Here is a 20390-nt window from a genome sequence, read left to right as displayed (position 1 = left end):
CTCACAAGATGAGCAATCTTCTCATTCTTGTGTAAAATAAGATGTAGAAAAGACTGTGTTATGAAGTTATTTAAGTTGATGGAATTGCCTGATTGTACAGGTGAGCTTAATTGTTCAGCTTGTCAAGTAGCATTCTAGGGAAGGGCTTCTACACTGCTCTGAAGTTCCTGTGTGACAGCAGACAGCTTATGAGACACGATCACCCTTTCCAAATGGCTACCTTGGTGCTTAGGGTTCTTGTTCCAAGAATGATCACCATTAAGCAAGTGGAGGACATTAAATGGACTCAAATACATGGCTGTGCCACAGTGCTTCCTCTCCATGCTCCAGCTCCCCAGAGCTGTTTACTGATTAACACCTTCTTAAAGGCCTGCATACACTGTGAAAATGAGTAATTCTGTTTCACAAACTAAATGAGAACTAGAAAGGAATGAAGGCACTCATCCTTCACCAGGATGGCATTTGGATTTTGGGTGAACACAAACACTGTGAACACACAGAAAGCATCTTAAAAAAATAAAATAATGAGCAGCTACTAAAAGAGGATTCCAGGAAAAAAACACTTTGCAATCTTGTAATTAATGCAACGTTAATTGAGGATTTCCTGATTTCAGAGCTTTTAACTATCCTTCTTAAGTATTGCTTTTGTATAGTGTTTTGTTGTACACAAACACAGAGTTACAACTCCAGCATCTCTCAACCAATTCAGAGTATGTGGGACAGATATTCATTCATATGATGTGATACAGATTTACATGATACATTTGTTTTGTATCCAGTTTCCAAAATGGAAGCAAACCAGGCATACCAGTTTTATAATTTTTTACGTAAGTGGTTGTTCTACTGGAAACTCAAATGAAGGAAAGTGGCACAGGATTTTAACAAGACTCACTTATTACACTTAGACAAGATCTAACACATTGGGTCCTGTCTCCAGCTATGCCTTTTCCATGAAAGAAATTACTTAATGCAGGTTCCTTGTAGAATTTTATCTCTCATGTCCAGGCCTGTTCTCTTTTACCCTTGTAGTGTCCTAAGTCGTGGATGTAGTTGTATGCCATTCCCTCACCCCTTTCCTGGAAAGTGTTAAATATGTTAATTATGCATGAAATTAAAGGTACACTTTTAAGCATCACCTCTAAAGAAAATCCTCCAGATGCCTCCCCCAAGAAAAACATCACGCCCTTGCTTAGGATTATCTATTTATTTATTTCAGTTAAAACAAACATACAATGTTTCATTGAAACTGTGTTGCTGGCCACCAGTCTAGCCAGCATCCCTAGCTAGGCTGTTGGCCCCTCCCAGTAAGGCGGGTATTTACATATGTACACGGATGTACCGCGGGATGCCCGAACCTGGCGGCCGAACTAACGAGCGTTAGATCGCAGAGGTGGTGAACTTGCTGCATTCAGGAAATCGTAACATCCATGGTAAATTTTAGAGAGAAAGTATACATGAACCTGAACAATGCTTTCTATGGACCCAAGTGATTCCTGTGTTTATTGCAACATATACATTTGTAATAAATACAATCTTAGTGTTTTCTTACACACCTTAGGCGTAACACACTTCTTCCATCTCTGTAAGCATTACACTTTGTTGAAAAAGGCTCTTTCCTTTGACAGCTGTTACACAGATGTACAACATGGACAACTCCTTGAAATGATGTAACAATCAGTAATGAGAGAGGAATATATACATAAATCCTGGACTCCAAACCTACATTATATACATTATACTTACAGTATGTACACACATACAATTTATGTACATAGACTATCATAAATATTGAAAAATAGTTTTAGTTTTAATGGATTAATGTTTTATAAATAACATGTTACATTTATGACTGAAATATCATGGAAGACAGTAATGTCTAACTGAGGTGACAGAACAGTGGTTTAATACTGAAGCTGCTCTTTTAGGTGGTTTGTAATGTAGGTAACTTTAAACAGACAGGTTTGGAAAAAAATAATAATTAAAAAAAATCACATGTTGGAAATCGACCCAGCCAAGTGGAACTCAACTGTTGCAGGTGGAGAGTCAGTCATCAAATTATATAACACATAATGTATAATCTGGAAATTGCTACATTCAGAGAATTAGTGACATGTACAATACACTATGAGGTGTCACCACAAAAATCTCCTTCCCTTCCCTACTACAAAGAAGGAATCTGTAGTAACTTCTCACAACTCCTTCCTCTTCTAGGGTTGCTGTGAGAAAGGAGGAGATTTCTCACTTTCTTTCCTCTTTTTAAATGCAAGGGAAGCACTTCATCCCTTATGTGCTACAAATTGCTCAAAGGTAGACAACATTTTAATCCTCTTCCAGCTTTGCACATTTGCAGAGGAAGAAGAAAAGCTGCCAAAGTACTGAGGAGGCACATGCTCAGCACTTCTGTGGAGATCAGGTAACATGGAATAGTTAGCCATGGATGTACAGTACCTGAGGCAGAGAAGTACCTATGGAGCGTTAGTCAGTGCTGACTCCAGGATCATTAATTGCCAGTTGAGTACCACCGAATTAATATTACAAATAACACATGAGGAATCTAACTTGTCATTACAGTTTTACACTAGTGACCAGTACTTACAGTCATGCAGAAGTATCAATACAAAATACCTGCAGTTGTTTTTCCATAGATTTTAAATGGCTGGGCAGAGCTTGACATCATCTGCCAAATGGTGATTATTGTTTAGATTAATTTCTGATTAATTCTAAAAGAGCAAAAAAGTCTCAGGCACTGTTTAATCAATGGATTACAGGCCTTTACTTGGTCTCTCTGACACAATGAGTGGGATTTCACAAATCAGATTTTTAAAACATCGTGTCAGATGAAGACAGTTGACCGACCACACTGCCATGACTATTTCAATAATAATCTCTATCTAGGCTTTTGTACCCAATATTGCTGTGTTTGAGAACCTCTGTAAGCCAAGTACGCTGTTATACAAATGTTACCTCTCTTCAACCTGGGACAAGAATGAAAGAGCAAACATGCACTAGAAACAAAATAGCTCATCACAACCATACAGCACCTGTCTCATCAGCTAGGGCTCCTTAGAAACTTAGCTATTTCTGAAGCAAACGAGTATGAGATGACTATCCAGCCTATGAGGTTATTTTTAATACTACTATACAGTATAAATTGGAAGAGGAATCCCAGTTGCGTGTGTGAAGAGAGTTTGTACCAAGCATGACATATTGGTGCAGTTATTTTGTGGATTTGACTCAGAAACAGAATAGTCAAGTAATTCAAAATCCAATAACGGATGAGGAATTTGAGAAATACTGTACAGTTTTTGAATATTATACAACTAGAAGACTACATTAGGACTTTTTTGTTTTCCTACAGAGTGTTTCAAGATAGATTGGATAGAAAAAAATCCCAACAAACATTGTTACAACTGACAATGGACCTTATTAATAAAGGGAACTTGAGGAGGGAGTTTTGTATTAATGGCATCATATGTTCCAGTGCCATTCAGTTTCTATCTACAACAGGAAAAAAAAACAACCCAAAAAGCAAAAATCCCAAACCCTGTTTTACTCAATTGCACTACTGAGTACCTCAAGAAGGGAAATGTCAATGCCATCTTTACAATTTTAGATTACTTATGCTTTTCTCAAATGCACCCTTTTCTAAAGGGTGGGATTTTTAAAGTTTGAAAATTTGTGTTTCCACACCATTTTTTGGTAACTCTAGTTACTTATGAAACCCTGAAATGATTTTCAGGAGTATTTTCTCTAAGGGAACTTCATGGAAAGCATTTAGTATCTGAGAATTTTGATCTGAATTGGCTTATTTTCTGTTTTGGTCATTAGAAGAATTTTTAAAATAAAATTTCTTCTAATTATGACTCTACAGAATCATAAGGTATGTTGAGTGGGAAAGGACCCATCACAATCACCACATCCAACACCTGCTCATGGCACAGGGCACCCCAAGAGTCACACCATGGTGCCTGAGAGCATTGTCCAAACACTTCTTGCACTCTGTCAGGCTGGTGCTGTGAGGACTTCCCCAGGGAGCCTGTTCAGTGCCCAACCATCCTCTGGGTAAAAACACCTTCGTGCCCTTTCCGTGGGTCCTGTCACTAGTGACATGAGTGAAGAGATCAAGAAAACCAAACTGAGTTCAATTTAGGACACTAATTAAATATTTTTCTGAGCTCTTCTATGTCATTTTTTCATTCTTTTTAGAAAAATGTTTCTTAAAGTCAAAATAGTGCTTTTGAGGTCCATAAGAATTTTTGGTACAAAAAATAATAGCGTTTCTCTCTTTCTCTCGCTCTCTCATTGGTTATTTAAACACTTTGCTGTAAATTAAAGAGTTCTTTCTCACATCAAATGGTTCCATTAGGCACATTCAAGTAAAATAACAAAATATCCAAGTAACAATGACGAAAGCCAAACATGGCTTGATAAAAGTCTACAGAGAGTTCTGTCCATTCTCTGGAATGGAATAAAGTTGTCACTTCCTTCAGCCAGACACTCACGTGGTTTGATGTTAATATCCACTTCCATCATGCAGAGTAGTTTCTTAAAGACAGAGTTCAGATATTCTACGATCAGAAGAACCATCAACAAAGAATCTGCCTTTTAAAGGAAGCTGAATAGCTCATTTTCATTCTCAGTAGGTATCTGAGTGAACACTGGCATTTGAAGTGGAGTATTATAGAGATTAAACCAGGGCAGTTAATGGCCATCAGATGTAACATTCTGGGTCCAGTCTAGAATAATCAGTGTCATACACCCAGTCATCACAAGTATACCACTTAGAAAGAAGAATGAAGCCTGAAAGAGAAAACATAAAAGAAGTATTTCAGATTCTGCTATGACGCTGCTGGTAAAACACAACATACACCTACAAATTCACACCCGTGCATAACACAAATGCTACTGCTCATGGAGGACAAAGTAAAAGAGACAAGAGATCAAATCAATGACAAGGAGCTAAGTATCTTTCTCATTTTGGGTTCCTCTCTCAAATCAAGAAGTGCATTTATTTTCAGTATAGCAGACCTCACCCTCAACTAAGGGAAATGAATGTACCTGCTGATACCAGTCGGGCTGTGCCACTGTGCTAACTTGACTCTGTCTCAGTATGTCTGATTGCATTATGAGTCAGTACATCTTTGATTAGTAAGAGCACCAAGAACAATCAAGATAACCCAAACAACTGGCAGAGATGAACTCTTATGGGGAAAATTATGTAAATAAGTCTTAAAAGAATATTTGAAGAATGGTAAGGCTTTTTAAATATAGTTCTTAGGGCATTCTGTTGAAATCTGGCTCTTAGCAGCAACAGAATGACCCAGCTGATGAGACTGGGGGCCAGGGACCAAGAGAAGTCACTGAAGCAAATTTAGTCTTGTGATGGCCAGTTCCTTGGTTTCGAGTTCTTATGCAACTCCTTACAACTATGCAAGGTAACAGTAAATACCAATACACCGACTACCTTCAGCAGGACTTCAAAATTCATAAATCATGAAAATGATAATTCTTTTTTTTTTTCTTTAAATTAGAAAGCAAGTGTAGTTACATATTTGTCTATACATACCCCAATCTTTTGCACTGACTTCATTGGTTCCTTCTTCACTAATTTGATGTAGAAGGCAGAAGGAAGTATAAAGATCAGCATGGCAGCCGCAGAAGCACCTGCAGAGAAAAAGCATGGAAATAAATATTCATAACTAGGTAAACATACTCTAATTAGACTGGAACTGCTTTTTCTGAAATGCAAAAGACTGCTTGATCTGACAAGAAAATGCTTACCAATGAATCCAAAGATGTCTCGAATAGTAGGGACAAAGATAACGAGCACGTTGGTAAATGCCAGAAGAGCAACAGTAATGGAGCAGTGACGCAACCAACTGAACTCCTTCCCTGCCCACAGCAGCTGGGTAATGGAACTGCGGATCTTGGGAAGGCAAGGGAAAAAAAAAAAAGACAGTTGAGTCTTCATTTTGGAAGACAGGGATTTGCCACCTGAATTAGACCTCCCTTTTCCAAGTATTTTAACATAATTTTCCTGAATGCTTCAGATTTTAACAGAAGGTGAAAGATGAAAGTAGTATGGAGAAAAAAAACCAAGGAGAAGTATCTGGCTTGAACAAAAATAAATTCCAGGAAATTCTATAACATCTAAGGATGTTGTTCAACAACATACACATAAATGGCCAGACCGTGTCCACGATGTATGTACAAAAACATGCTGGCTTTTTTTAAGCTGGTAATACAACAGTTTAAGTATTTTTATAGAGGGGAAATCTATTTCCCCAATACAACCATGCCAGGAAAACAATATAACTGAATATATTTGTATCTACTGCTCGGTAAATGTTACCTATTTATTGAATTAACAGTATAGCTATAATTTCTCAAGTTTATCATAGTAAGTTTCCTTTTTCAGTTAAGAGAAAAACTCTTCAGTTTTTCAACTAATAAACAGTAGTTGCCAAATTCCCAAATGACTGCAGCGGTAGAGGTGTTAAAAAAAAAATTACTTACTGGGAAAATAACTACAGGTACAGTGAGGGTTACAGCCATAAGTACAGCAAGACGCACAATAAGAAGGAGAACATCAGCACCCAGGTAAGCAGAGTAGGTGTGAAGCAGCTCTGGCTCGACTCTTCCTATAAATAAAACAGTATTTCAACTAGATTTAGTTGTCGTACTTCTTAAACATGTGTTTCTGCTCTAGATTGCACACAAATTTTACAGTTACATCATCAAGATAAATTGAAAGCCTCAAAAGCTCCTGTAAGAATGTATCCATTTTACACAGGAATGACTTGGAGGCATGGAATCTGGTTTAATCCATTTAATCCTATGTCTTGGGCCTAATTCTATTACTGATCTCCTTCGGGGTGTGCACTTATAGAAGTGCTAAAAAAAAATCAATAACCCAACTAACAGTGTATATTTAGAATACATAATAAATGCTTGCTTGTTCTATTTTTAAAATAATGCTGTGAGTCTGCAGAACATACATAATTTTAAAGAAAGCAGAGAGGCAATACTCACCGTAGAATGTCAAGTATCCAAAGAGAGCAGCCAATAAATACATGAGGAACATGGCAAAGAAAGATACATAGGACACATTCATCATTCTTTTACGGCTTCGGCTGAAAGAGAAAGTAACATTGTTAGCAGTGAGAACATACTGTTTTATACTATATTTAATTGTTTAGTGAAATTGAAGATACATATCTAACACTTACCCTTTCAGCTCTTCATAAATTGGAAGAATTGCAGGATGGCAGACAAAAGAAAATGTTAGGATTGGGACAGCATAAACAGTCTGGAAAAAAAAAGTATGTTTCTTAAGTATCTCAACAGACATTAGAAATTTACTTTGAGTGTATTTGCATTCAAAATCATGTTCAGCAACTAATAGGCTTATGCCATTACATCTTGATCTCTGTATTGAGCATTACATGTGTGGAGATTTGCCACTGTAATTGGGAGCATTCACGAGTCAAGAATTTGTGACTGGGAACAAGGCAAACATCCTATTTGCACACTTCTGCAATTTTCTTCATCTTCTTCTGCAATCTACTTTTTAAAATGCTTCACTAACTTCCTTGAGAAAGCTTGAGAAATGCTGTGCTGTAGGAATGGGAGATTTGTTTTTTGCCACTCAAACAGGTACCTCAAACTCCTTTTAATTTCTATGTATTTGGCATGTAAAAATACCCAGTCTGCATGAGGTAAACAGTACCCAAGTCTACTGGAACAGAGTCTTGACACATCCCAATTTTAAAACTGGACAACTGCTTGAAGGAAGAATGGCCTAATTTATCTGCTACATACTTAAGTCTCTCAGTTGTTTTCAACACAGCATCTGATTTTTGGACAGTTACCTGTGAATTGAAGATGAAGTATTTTGGCTTGCACATATCATCAATTGTTATATTTTCATCTACCAAAGGTGCCACTGTTGCATTAAATAAAGTCACGTTCATGATGACACTGTCCATAGGACAAGGAATCTGAAACATCTTCCAAATTACCTAGAAATAAAGCCACATGTTAATTACTTTGACTAATGCAAAATTTTTAGAAACTGTGCATAATTTCACTTTGAAACACACTTTTACAAGTACTGGAAGTTTTCAAGATTATACTTACAACAATCAGAAAGAAGACCATGCAAAGTAAGGAAAAGCCACTGGTATAGCCCAAATAACCTGTGATCAATAAAGATAAAAAAAATTAAATATACAATAAACTGAAATACCATTCAAATCAAAACATTATGAAAAAACATATTCTGCCAAGTGATCTCTTTAGATTGTCTTTTCCTTAGCATTACACAGAACAAATTAATTATTCATTGACTTTCTGCTAATCCCAACCCAGATCTAAAGGTTCTGAAAGACATATTAGGGTCTGTACATACAGTGCGTCTGTAATGTTAAACTTTTTAACTTACAAGAAAAAGAAGCAAACTAAAAAACCCCACAGCATCAACTATATGAATTGATTGTTGTATACTAAGAATGATATAGGATTAATTTCAATAGCATGCATTATCAAGATAACTTGGTCTTTTTTCCTTCTCTTTTTATTTATATACTTAGCTTCTAGAAAACAGTAATTTGAGAGAGTAATTCACATTGAGACTCTCAGTTATTGAAGTTCCATCACAGGATTCTCTGAATAAACAGCCTGTTAACTGAATTATTCACATATATAACTGAATTACAGCCATTTCAGATAAATTATCTGGTGTGAATATTCTGTTACTCCTCGGGATCTACAATGAAAAGATACTGCCCAGGCTTAGCACCCCTATTCTTTGAAGACTGTTACAGGATAGATGGTAACAATATTGTAATTTTTCACCATTGACCAAAATAGGCCAAACTTTGGGATAAGAACAGAAACAGAATGTTATTGTTGAGATCTGTTCTAAAACCATCCTACCTGCTGTCCTTTCACTTTCCACAAACAGATCTGAAATTTAGTATACTTGTCTTAAATTTTTTTTTCCTTTCTTCAAGGAGACTGACAACAATTACCTAAATGCTAATTAGTCACAAGAGATGAGTTTGGAGACAGCTGTGAATTCACACAGCATTTCTAGACCCAAGTATTGTAACAACATGTTTCCCCACTGTATTTTACAATGGGTTTTTATTTTGATTGCCCTCTACTACTTACCTAGATTTTTCAGTAGGGACAGGGGAAGAATGAGGATGACAGACACCAGCAGCACTAAATAGTCACCATTGAGATACCATTCTCTGTAGAGAAAAGGTAATATTTGTAAGTAATCAGGTATTTAAAAACTACATTTGCAGTTTAGTCTTCCCTCTTATCTTCTACAACATATAGCTCCTTAAAAAAATGCACTACCTGACATCACAAATGACAGTATTTAACTTCCTATACGGACCTAACACCCTACAATAACTTTTTATCTCACCCCAAACCTGCATTGTGCCTTTCCTTTAGTGTCCTTTTATAAAAATAAAAACCATCTGGAAGTCAGAAGACAGAAAATTATATGATTGGTTAGAAAACAGTCAAGTGGGATCAATCACAGAAAAAATATAATTTTCTTAAGTGCTGGTTCCCAACTCTCCAGATGTGTTACAACATTGCAGGGCCCCAGCAGGGTTTCCATTTCTAATGGAAATAGAATTCTGTTGGGTGCCCTGTGGGACTTAAAGAAAAACAGGTGAGGGCTGAAGGTAAGGCAGTAGCTCAAGCCCAGTGGCTGAGAAAACTCCAACAAGCACTGGGAGTCTCTTGGAGGCACATTTAGTCCCTTTCAGTAGGGAAAACATGGTAAGAACTTCAGAAGCTTTTCCTTCAGAACATTTTTGCCATTTTTTTTCTGTAAGAAGCAGCAGCTATTTTTTCACAAAACATTTTTGAGCATTAGAAGATTACCATCTTTTTTGACATACATAAAAACAAAGTCCTACAGGACCATCATATATGCTTTAAGCAACTAAAGTAACACTAAGTTACACATTTATTCCCAAGTATTAATACTTTACATCCTATTATGATATCATTTGAACAGTATTTATTTTAAAACGGACTGTATACTATTTAGGTAAACATAATTTAATTTGAAATTTGTATATGCAAACTCAGTTGCTCAATTATAGTCTTTTATATAATAATGGAAATACGGTATAATTAACAGACTTGCTCTGGATTTACATAGTAAATGCAAAAATGTGTAGTCATTTCTTTCCTCAGTTTTACCTGGGATAACTAGATGTAAAAAAGGAGTATTTTAGAAACTTCAGATGTATAGGACATTAACACCATACACCTTTTGCTGTCTTTTTAAAAATTACAGTAGACTTGTGGCAAATTTAAAAGAAATCACAACAAAGAAACTCCTTGCAGTTGATACAATCACAAGAACATGCACTGCTATTGTGCATACCATATAGAGGCCATCAGGACTTTCAGATCAAGGACTTCAAAGTTTTTCCGTCCTGAAGAGTAAAGAATGGGATTGTGCAGTTTTAAAATATAGCCAAGTACTTTAGAAGTTGCTAAGCAAATTTTAATAATGGAGCTAGCATTTGCAATATTGTCTCAGAATTCCAGAAGTTCTTTTACAGTAAGCATTATTTTGGGACACTTAAACAGGTAAGTGCTTACATTTTAGGCCCCAGGCTTCCAGAGTGGAATCCGTGCCAATGGTAGCCACCCAGACTCCCCTAAGCAATGCATGGAGAGAGTCAGTTAAATGGGGTTCACAATTGCCAGAGCACTGAGAAAATACTTTAAATCAGTGTACAGCTACCTAGTGCCAGCCAACAAGAAAACATTTAAGATACAGATCTCAATTTCTTAATTTTCTCTGCCAGATTCGCAGAGCAGCAGCTGTATCCTATGAGATTCACAGACTTTAACTTTCCCTCTTGAATGGCAACCAGTTTTGAATTCTTTACTGAAGATGGGACAGTTAAAAATATTTGCCTCCGAGCCCCCTTCTAAATACTGGCTACTCCAGGAGCTCTCTTAAGAATCGAAAAATATGGACTTGAATTCAGCCAAAGGAGAGAAATGAACCTTCCCAGCAAAGAATTTGTAAACATAACACTAGTAGGTAAACAGGGTAGGTGCAGTATTTGAGTACACAAAAAAAAAAAGAAAAAAAAAAAGAAAAAATATATGGCTAGCACTGTTATTATGACAATATCTATCAGCAAGCTGTATGAACATCACCAAATTGCTTGAACCCCTTGGGGAACATGGCAGAAAAATGCCTACCTTCTGAACTCAGGCTTAGGTGTAAGTTGGAGTCTTGAGCTGCTCAGCCCTCTCAAGACTGGGACACTTCAGGACAAGGCACAGAAGTACAACTCTGAAGAGTGAGATTTATAGCACTTAACTCTATCCATCTGAACTCAGGCATCTTGTTTTTACACACCCTCTCAACACAGAGTGATATGATCAACTGTTCTTTGGAGATGCCCAAAATGTATCTAAGGTGCACCCAACTGATCACTACAGAGGATCAAGGTCCTCCACTGATTGTACTAAGACCATTGTAATGATGAACTCAAAATATGGTTAGATAAAATGAATCCTCTTTTTAAAGCCAAGCAGGAAAGCCACTCTGGAGTCAAGGCGTCTCCAGGAATAGATGGCAAGGCATCTACCACTCTAGTCTTGGGCATATAAACTGTGGTTTAGGTCCATGTTTAGTCTCTGTATCTTTTGAGAACTGCTCATTCCTTGCATAACTGCACTTTAGTCTTACACTTAATCACTTGCCACAATATTAATACTAGAAAACCAAATTAATCAGACCAAACATTTTGAATGCAGTAAGAAAGTAAAAAGAAACAAAACAAAAAAAACCAACCATAATCACATTTATCTTTCCTTATCAAGTGTATGTACTGACTGGTACATACATTAACACTTACCTGATGTTCTTTACAGAACAGCTTTCTGCAACACGATGCAATACCTGTGTTTTTCTACCCTTTTCCCAGGTCAGGCTGGATCTAAATGAAGTGAAGCACTCAGGGGAAGGGAAAACTTACTGTATCTCTGTCTGAATAAGAAGCTACCCTATGGTGTACCGAACGTGGTCTTCATATAAAAATATATACAGTCTCCGTATTTGTTTCTCCTAATAGTTTCTCTGATGAGGAGTTCTAACACCTACCCTGTGGTCTCTTCGATGTTCATAAATGTCTTGATGACCAATGGTAACTCATATTTCACTATGAAGAGGTAGCTTGACATAGCTGTAGGTGAATAACATCATAGATCATTACAAATATAGAATATGCCACATGATGCAAGAATCACATAACATGTTTCATAACTTCACTTGAACACAAGCAGTTAATGAACACATGTTGTGTGACAAATAAGTCTCCAAGAATAAGTAGGGAACAATTACTATTGACAGTACAGACATTTTAAGATCTTGTCCTCACCTCCAATGTTCTGCATTGTAATTGATCCAGAAGCAGCAAGTTTTCCAGCCATACCAAAAGCCTTCATTCCCAACTGTTCATACAATAAGGATCCTAGAAGAAAATACAGTATCCCATTGGAAGGGTGTATTTCACAAAGATACCGTAAGAAACGAATACTCCATATTTGTAAAACAGTAATTTGCCATACCTCCTTCATTGGCAGTCTTCAAAAGAAGATGCACTGAATACAAAGAAAATATTGAGACAAATAGCAGGAGTATTCTGGGGAGAGAAAAACATGCACATTTGTAATAGCCATAAATAACTTATTGTAACCCTATTAAATAAAGATGCATCAAATATAAACACTCCCCATATTAAAATATTATATGGGAAAAAGTGTACATTCTAAGGTCAGTTAAAAGTGTTCTGAAAACCCAATTAATCCTATGTGTAGAAAGGATTTTATACTACATTGCAATTCAGAGGCATACAAAGAAATTCTAATATAGCCTTGAACAATGATTCTATTCAGTCTAAAATGGCATAAGCATCATCAAGTGTCAGGATATTATACTTGGCTACATTTGATAATACATAACTTAATAAACTATCAGTGGGAATGGGTGCATCCTTTTAAGCAACTGTATTCTTCCTGTCTCCATGTCCCTGTTCAACAGTGTGTCATGCACCTATCGAATGTACAGTTGAGGCTAACTACAGCTGAAGTGAAGATTATCTCTTGGTCTTAAAAGAAATCAGCTTTTCAGCTTAAACCTGTGTTACGTCCTTTTATTTTATGTAAGGATGAAACTGCAAAAGCCTTAAAGAATTGACTGAAAATTCAGACTCATTGAGAGCTGTGTTTTCAAATAGAAATATACATCTACTGTCATTAAAAAAAAAAATAATTCTTTCCTCAAAAGTTAACTCTTCAGATGTGCTTACATGGGAATCGCTAGTGGCTTGTTTATCTTCCCCACAGCTTTTACAGGCAATGCATATTATTTCCAGAAGCACATTTGCATCACCTAAAATTCGGATCTCTCAACAACAAATCTCTCCCACAACAAATGCACTTCCTGGAGTGGCACGCTAGGGGGGACTTCTCGGCTGCTGAAGAACACAGTGGAAAATTACAAAGCATTAAAAAAAAAAAAATCCCTGGTCTTTCTTACACCAATACAAGCATTTTGCTCAATAGGAAACCTGAGAATCAGCATATAAAAAATGGCTTAAAAAGGGCAAACTTCATTTCCCAGAGAACATTTCCTCATCTGTCATTTTTAATGTTGGCAAAGTTAATAAATGCAGCACAAAGAACTGGAAACAAAAAGATCTGAGAAGCTTCACGGATCTGTGTAGGAAACCTATGTTACTGCGCCAATTCAACACTAATGCATGCACACAAATAAACCTCTCTATTTCTGACAGGTAGGGATTAACTAGGACTTGACTCAGTCATTGGGCAGAAACAGCACAGCTGAGATGTGCCAGGGTTACACTGCTTTAAAACAGCACAGACCCTGGACACCTCTCAGTCCTAACCTGGAATGGGGCTGCCTACAGCGCAGGCAAGATCAGTCAGCACACTCATTCTGAAGCTCACTCTGTTTCTGGCTTCCAGACCGTTCTATTCATTTATTTAGTGCTGACACAAGTGACAAGTCACAGCACTTACACAAGTGCCTCCATAGTCTTCGAAGAACTTACTGCCTTAATCAACTGCATCTGGATCTGATTCTGTAACCTAGTTATTAAGGGATGCCTGTAATGCCCTCAGTCATCGTAAATCCTCAGTATCATCTGTGATTAACTGCTTTCCCGCCTCACAACTGTACTATCTACAAGTTTTAAAAGCTAACAAGCTAGTTTGTCTTTGAAACGGCACTAATGCAAATAGATCTGAATATAGTACCTGGAAATAAAAAGCAACTAAATTGCCTCAGCACCCAATTGTTAAATTGAAAGTTTTGAACTTTTTCTTCCTCAGAAAAGAGGATCTCCCCAAATCTGTCCAAATAAAAACTTACATTCTCTTTTTTCCTCTCCTCAGAGACATTTTAATGTGTATTACACTGATTATATTTCATGTGCTGCAGAACATCTTTAGAGCATGAAACTGATGTATAGAGAAATGAAGTATTTCTTCTAGATTTATGCTAAGTCTTTCATTCAGTTTAGCACCATCTAGGCTAATGAAAATCTTAGTAAAAGATTTACAAATCACCATATACTTAAAATCCTTTAGGTCAGAACTTTACACGTTGGTAGTTTCCTCAGCAAACTTGAACACCACCCGATACACTGTGAAACATCTGGAAGTAAATCTGACCTACTTTCTGGAAATCTGGCAGCAGAGTCAGGGAAATTTTGAACTAAACATTGCTCTTCATGTGTTCTTGAACATTCAGCACATTGATCTATTTCCAGGATAAAAACACAAAGTTCCTTTGAACATATCCATGGATACTCATTTGCAGTCAAGTCACTGATACTACATTGCTCATGAGCTGAACTACCTCCAATACCTGAAAAATGTTCTTTCCCAGGACGTTTAAAAGCACTGTACATAACTGTATCCTTATGCCATGTCCAACTACATTACTGTAGTTCTGTCCTACACCTCAAAGATTTTGCCAGTGTAGACAGGCCAATAAAGATATGCTGGTCATTCCACATCCCTCCCTTGCAGGCAGACAGAAATTTTTATAGGTGTAACTGAAACCATATCCCTGAACTGAATGAAAGCGTAGCAATAAAACTGATTTCTTTATTGGTTAAGTACACTGTAACTCTGTAGGCACAATGATGTCAGCTGAGGAAAGCGAGACCACATCCCTGATTGGGACTTGGATAACAGAACTTTCAGGGGAATTCTATCAGTTATTCATGGAGAAACTACAGCTAAGTCAAGTAAAACTCACTGTAAAATGTTTTTGAGCGTTGCAGAACTTGCAGTGAACCTGTTTAATTTTTGCAGGTTCTTCTGAATATATCACAATCCTTAAACTTAAAACAAGCCGTAAATCCTAAAATGCAATTCTGCACCTATAGAAATATCTGGATATTTTCTAGGGGTCACATTCTTACACCCCAGAAACACAGGGGTTTTTTGATGAATCAAAAGATACTTACACAAAAAGAGCAATTCCAGTGTTAGCCATGGCAAAAGAAAGACCAAGGATGCCACTACCCACAATAGCATTGCTCAGATTAAATACTGACATTCCGAAGGAAGTAGTACCTGGATGCTGAGGAAAGGGAGACAGGTAATAATTAACAGAAAGTTATTACTCATCTCAGAACTAAAAAAAACCAGAAATTTGGCAGTACGTTTTTGTTTGTTTATTTAGAACGTCATTGCTGGGTACTTACATACTGAGTTTCGTATTTCTTCTTTCCAACGTTGGAGTCGAGCAAAAAATTTTGGTTTTCTGGATCAATATCCGCATAGTGGCTGCAAAACAACATTGCATCATTAGTGACTCTTACGGGCAACACGCATATTCGCTTCCCGATGCATTTCAAAGGGAGAAGGACAAACCGATGGAATAACCCCGAAAGAACCACCCCACCTGCCAGTGTCAGCGCACGGAGCGCCGCGCCCGTCCCGGGCCGCAGCGACTCCCGTGTCTCCGCAGGGACTGCCCCGCCGGGTCCCCGGCCGCTGCCGCCCGCCGCGGGCCGGCGGAGCCCCCTCACCTCTTCATGGCAGCCGGCTTCGTGGGGTAGGGGTAGCTGAAGTCGTTGCTGTTGGAGCTGTAGCTGCTGCTGTCCTCGTCGGGCGAGATGTTGAACTTGCCCATCTCGGCGCTGCTCATGCTGGCGGGGCGGGGGTCGGGGCTCGGCGGCGGCCGCTCTTTTGTCCTTGCCGGCGGGACTCGCCGCGCCTGCCGAGGGGGCGGGAGGCGACGTCAGTGCCGCAGCGGGCGCGCGGCCGTCACGTGGCCCCGCGGCCCCCGCGCGCCGCCGAGTGGAAAAGTACCAGGCGCGCGGGGCGGGGGGCGCGCGGACAAAGGTGAGCCCCGCGCCGCCACCGCCGCCCGGCCCGCACCGCCACCACCACACGCCACCGCCACCACCACACGCCACCGCCACCGCCCGGACCGCACCGCCACCGCCACCGCCACAGCCCGGCCCGCACCGCCACCGCCCGGCCCGCACCGCCACCGCCGCTGCCACCGCCCGGCCCGCACCGCCACCGCCCGGCCCGCGCCGAACCGAGGCAACGGCACCGCCACGCCGCACTCCTCCCCCACCCCCAACCTCCGCCTCCCCACCCCGATAGCGGAGAGCAGACTGATGCAACACCGATGGGCGATTGTCACATCGGCTGCCGGACCCTCCCGCCCCGCGGCTGCCCTTCCCTGTGTTTACCTCCCTCCTCCCCGCCGGCGACACCGCGCGTCCCGGCCTTTTCAATGGAAAAACGCAAACCGGTGGCGGGACTGCGTCGCGCCGCAGTCGCTTTGCGGGTTTGCCACCTTTTCGGGATGCGGCGGCGGCGCGTCCCTCCGCGCGTCTCGGCGGAGCCCGCCAGGCTCTTGGCGAGAAGCCGGGGCGCTGCCGCCGGACAAAGGCGCGAAGGACGAGCCGCGCTCCATCCGAAAAGTCGCCCCGTTCCTCCTGGCGGCCCGGTAACAGCCAGCCCCTGCCGTACCTTCTACGCGCGAGCTTGAAAGCGAGGGTTTCTCCCGGAGCCTCGGAATAACGAGATTCTCCTGTCTCCGTTGCTACTTCTTGCAAGGGAAAAAATGCCCTTAACTATGAAATGTCAGCGAAAACAAGCCCCTAGATAAATAAAGGTAGGGAAAAAAAAAAATCACGTAAAAAAGTCAGAGGTATCAAAAGGAAAGAAAATATCGCGTCTGTGTCGCTCCGGCGTCGCTCCCGGTCTGACGGCCCCCTCCGGGCGCCGCCGCTCTTCAGGCAGGAATGTGGGCGCGTCACTGCAAGGGGCGCGGCGCCCGCCCGCTGCCGCGCCGCCCCCCCGCCCTGCCCGACTGACCCCCTGCCGCCGCCCGGGCGGGGGCTGGGGGGCGCGGGGGGCGGCCCCGACGGAGGGGTGGGAGCCGGTCACCGGCGCGCGGCCGGCGGGGGTCGGGAGCGCGGACGCCGGCACATGAGCCGAGCAGCTTTCCAGTGTTTACATTGGGGCCCCGGTTTACACGGCGGAGCCAGGACGCTGCGGTGCTTGAGAGGCGCTTCTACCGGCCCGGTGTAGCATCCGCAGCGTCACTGCAGCACCCGGTGGCTACAGGATCACCCAGGATCTGCCTCCCTCTTTCCACCTGGCCGGCCCGGGTTCTGGCGCTGGGGTGTCCCAGGAGCTGGGTGCGTGGCAGGGGACGAGGCGCCACCGACCCATAGCTCCTCGCTGCGGTCACTCGCTATTTTTAACACCTGCGGCAGCGCACGTGCAAGCCTGGACTCCGAGGGCAGCCGACAGACTCCCCGAACGCTTCCTTCGGGAAGTGAACCGGAACGACAGACTCCCCTCAGTGATGTGATTCACGATAAACCCCCTGTAGGGAAGGGAGGGGGGAAACAGAACATCCTGCTTCCTTTTCCTCAGGTAACCAAATCTCCAGATTTGGAGAGCTTTGCTGCTTGGCCCTCCATGGAAGTGGGCGGCAGGGCTCTACTGTCCCCTGCAACTCCTCACACGCCCGGCGCAAGACACAGCTCCGAAGGAAGCTTGACGAGGGTAGCGGGGCCCCGGCTTAGCTGCTGTCTCTATAGGGACAGGGGGGTGCAAAGCCGCCTCCCCAGCTCCTGTCCTCGCGGCAGCAGCCACTCCCACGCCAGTCTGGTGCTGCCAGCCTCGAGTGTGGAGGATGCCCTGCCACCGAGTCGTTTGACTCCCGCCCCCCTCCCCCGCGTTATCGCCCGGGCTCCCTTCTTCTGCAGCATCGAGGACCCATGGAGGGTGCGAGGGGCGGCAGCCTGGCTGCTGTCCCGGGGCAGCGGCAGCAGCCGGGACACGAAAGCAGCTCACAGCGTCGAGGGACACCGAATCCCTGACCAGCACCCCCGCTCCTGGGCCCGCTGCAGTGCCCGCGGCTCTGACGGGGACACGAGGCACCCCGGGGCTGAGACAGGGGGGAGGACGGCGGCTCTGCCCCGCCGGGGCGGAAGCGGGTGGGAGGCGGGCGGGAAGGCGCCGAGCGGCGGCTGCACCCGACTGTCCCCGCCGCCGAAGGTTCTGGACCGCCCCCGCCGAGGCCGGAATGGGGGGCGGGAGTGGAAGCCGGGAAGGGGCGGGGACCGGCGAGGGCACGCGCAGGAGATGCAGAAGCCGAAAATTTTCCATCTCTGCAGTCTTCCCCCCGCCCCCATTCGGCGCGGTACGTCAGGCGCCCCCCGCAGCCGGCGGGGCGGGACCGGGACCGGGAGCGGGCGGGATGCGCTGCGGCGCCTTCCCGCGCAGCCCCGGGGCGCGGCGGGGCCGCAGCTGCTTCCGCGGGAACGGCCGCTGAAGTGAGCCCGGAGCTGGGCTCGGCGCGTTCCGGGCTGGAGCCGGCTCCTGCCCTGCACACCTGCCGGTGCAAGGCCGCCGCCTTTACCCCGTCTGCGGGCGCGGCGGAGCGCGACTTGGTGGTGAGGGGCGGTGGAATCGCCCCGGGAGCGCCCAGCCCACGGCGGTATGGGTCCTCTGAAAGCCTGACTGCACAACGGGCAATTTGCAAAGGCTTCGGCAGCCTGACGGGTTAAATCGAAAGGCTGCATCGCTCGCCTTCACGGCGATATGTAAATAAGCGCTACTGCGGGGAAGGCAGGGCACGCTTTTTCCAATGGGAATGGTGAATGCCTGGTGCCTTTTTCAGTCAATCCCATTCTTCGGGTGTCAGCAGTTCTGTGAAACTGTACATGATAGAGGTCAAGGTGACCCATTGTGGTTTTGCCAGTGTAGAACAGACAAAATGACGTATTCGTAACGTTTTAAGGACTGCATCATCCATTTCAAGGCAAGCGCACAGATTGGGTGCATGGTAAAGTGTCCCACATGCGCCTGATAAATACAGCAACCATCTTTATAGATGTGATCTGGTTGTCGTGGTCAGTACAGCTTTTAAAAAAAGTTTAAACTGGATTTTTTAGCAAAATAAAACTTTTCTCTACAAGTGCTTTTTTTTTTTCCCCCTAGAACTGTCTTCATTTTATATAGAAAACGATGATGAGGCTTCGTTGCTCCTTTATGAGAAGAAAGATTGGTAAAATGCATCCGGGAAGAAAAATTGCTGTATTTATAATGGCCCCATTATTGGAACTCTGCAACATGTGAGTGCAATCTGCACTGCTCCAGAATATTGAGTCTTTAAAATTTTACCCATGCAGTCTGTTTGCTGGTTCAAATGATCTGCTTTTTTCAAGTGGTTTTAAGTAATGCCTCACTGATTGAATTATAATTTTTCTGATTTCTGTAATTGCCAAGAATGTCCTTGGCAAAACATACATAGAATGTGTTTCATCCAATTTTGAAATGTATTTTGTAATCGGAATAATAAAAGTTAATATTCATCAGTTCCTCCCATCATAGTTTAAACGATTCATTTATTTTCATTGTCATGCTTTTCTTTCTCTCTTTTTTAAAGTGATTTTTTCTTTTTTCCCCCTTTCCTTTGTTTTCATTTTCCTTATCCCTAAGTCACCCTCATTTTTATACCTTCAATTTGTTTGCTTTTTATTTTGTTCTTTTGTGTGCCTTTTCACATTGGGAGCTTCCTTACAAAGAGCGAGCATTTAGGATAGTTAGGAACGAATTTTTAACTTTTAATCTGGAGATTCTGTTCCTGCTTCATGTTTTAAACCTGTTGTAAACAAACCTGTAAGTTAGTTAGGTGTTGTACAAATTGAATTGTGCTCAGTGACACAGGTAGAAATTGACTAGAGTTTTCAATTTATTATATAGGGAGGTAATGGGGGTTTTGTAGCTGAAGAACTATCTGCTGTGTTCTTCTAAAT

The 20390-nt window shown here is 42.1% G+C and overlaps 2 protein-coding genes across 5 annotated transcripts; one reads left to right on the top strand and one right to left on the bottom strand.

Annotated features, from left to right (window-relative positions):
* Nucleotides 1-1189: 1189 nt before the first annotated feature.
* Nucleotides 1190-17430, bottom strand: SLC38A2 (solute carrier family 38 member 2). Of its 4 annotated transcripts, none has more exons than XM_086884607.1 (16): nucleotides 16803-17430; nucleotides 16128-16315; nucleotides 15801-15882; nucleotides 15561-15676; nucleotides 12631-12704; nucleotides 12441-12533; nucleotides 12164-12245; nucleotides 9175-9257; nucleotides 8140-8198; nucleotides 7872-8021; nucleotides 7230-7309; nucleotides 7033-7133; nucleotides 6517-6641; nucleotides 5782-5926; nucleotides 5567-5664; nucleotides 1190-4800 (listed from the first exon to the last, which is right to left on the bottom strand). In XM_086884607.1, the coding sequence occupies exons 2-16, from the start codon at nucleotides 16244-16246 to the stop codon at nucleotides 4702-4704; spliced, it is 1506 nt and encodes a 501-aa protein (XP_086740733.1). In that variant the 5' UTR covers nucleotides 16247-16315; nucleotides 16803-17430; the 3' UTR covers nucleotides 1190-4701. The 4 variants fall into 4 exon arrangements, with proteins under 4 accessions (XP_086740733.1, XP_086740732.1, XP_086740734.1 ...); XM_086884606.1 differs by having other exon boundaries at nucleotides 17086-17430; XM_086884608.1 differs by lacking the exon at nucleotides 16803-17430 and adding an exon at nucleotides 16590-16652.
* A 578-nt stretch (nucleotides 17431-18008) lies between these two features.
* Nucleotides 18009-19959, top strand: LOC111932190 (uncharacterized). Its single transcript, XM_086884609.1, has 2 exons — nucleotides 18009-18772; nucleotides 19573-19959. The coding sequence occupies exons 1-2, from the start codon at nucleotides 18046-18048 to the stop codon at nucleotides 19641-19643; spliced, it is 798 nt and encodes a 265-aa protein (XP_086740735.1). The 5' UTR covers nucleotides 18009-18045; the 3' UTR covers nucleotides 19644-19959.
* The last annotated feature ends 431 nt before the right edge of the window (nucleotides 19960-20390 follow it).

This window comes from Cyanistes caeruleus, chromosome 4, assembly GCF_971803275.1.
Source record: "Cyanistes caeruleus chromosome 4, bCyaCae1.hap1.1, whole genome shotgun sequence".
NCBI classification, from domain to species: domain Eukaryota; kingdom Metazoa; phylum Chordata; class Aves; order Passeriformes; family Paridae; genus Cyanistes; species Cyanistes caeruleus.
The sequence above is the reverse complement of the archived record's forward strand: the minus strand, read 5'-3'. Positions and strand labels throughout refer to the sequence as shown.

What these genes read in the sequence shown, in the direction of transcription:
- LOC111932190 (XM_086884609.1), top strand. Translation starts at nt 18,046, where the DNA reads ATGGAAGTGGGCGGCAGGGCTCTACTGTCCCCTGCAACTCCTCACACG. An exon ending in CCCCGCCCCCATTCGGCGCG is followed by an intron (nt 18,773 to 19,572) that starts GTACGTCAGGCG and finishes TTTTCCCCCTAG; the next exon opens with AACTGTCTTCATTTTATATA.
- SLC38A2 (XM_086884605.1), bottom strand. Translation starts at nt 16,246, where the DNA reads ATGAGCAGCGCCGAGATGGGCAAGTTCAACATCTCGCCCGACGAGGAC. An exon ending in AAGCCGGCTGCCATGAAGAG is followed by an intron (nt 15,883 to 16,127) that starts GTGAGGGGGCTC and finishes GTTGTTTTGCAG; the next exon opens with CCACTATGCGGATATTGATC. An exon ending in TACAATGCAGAACATTGGAG is followed by an intron (nt 12,246 to 12,440) that starts GTGAGGACAAGA and finishes ATTCACCTACAG; the next exon opens with CTATGTCAAGCTACCTCTTC.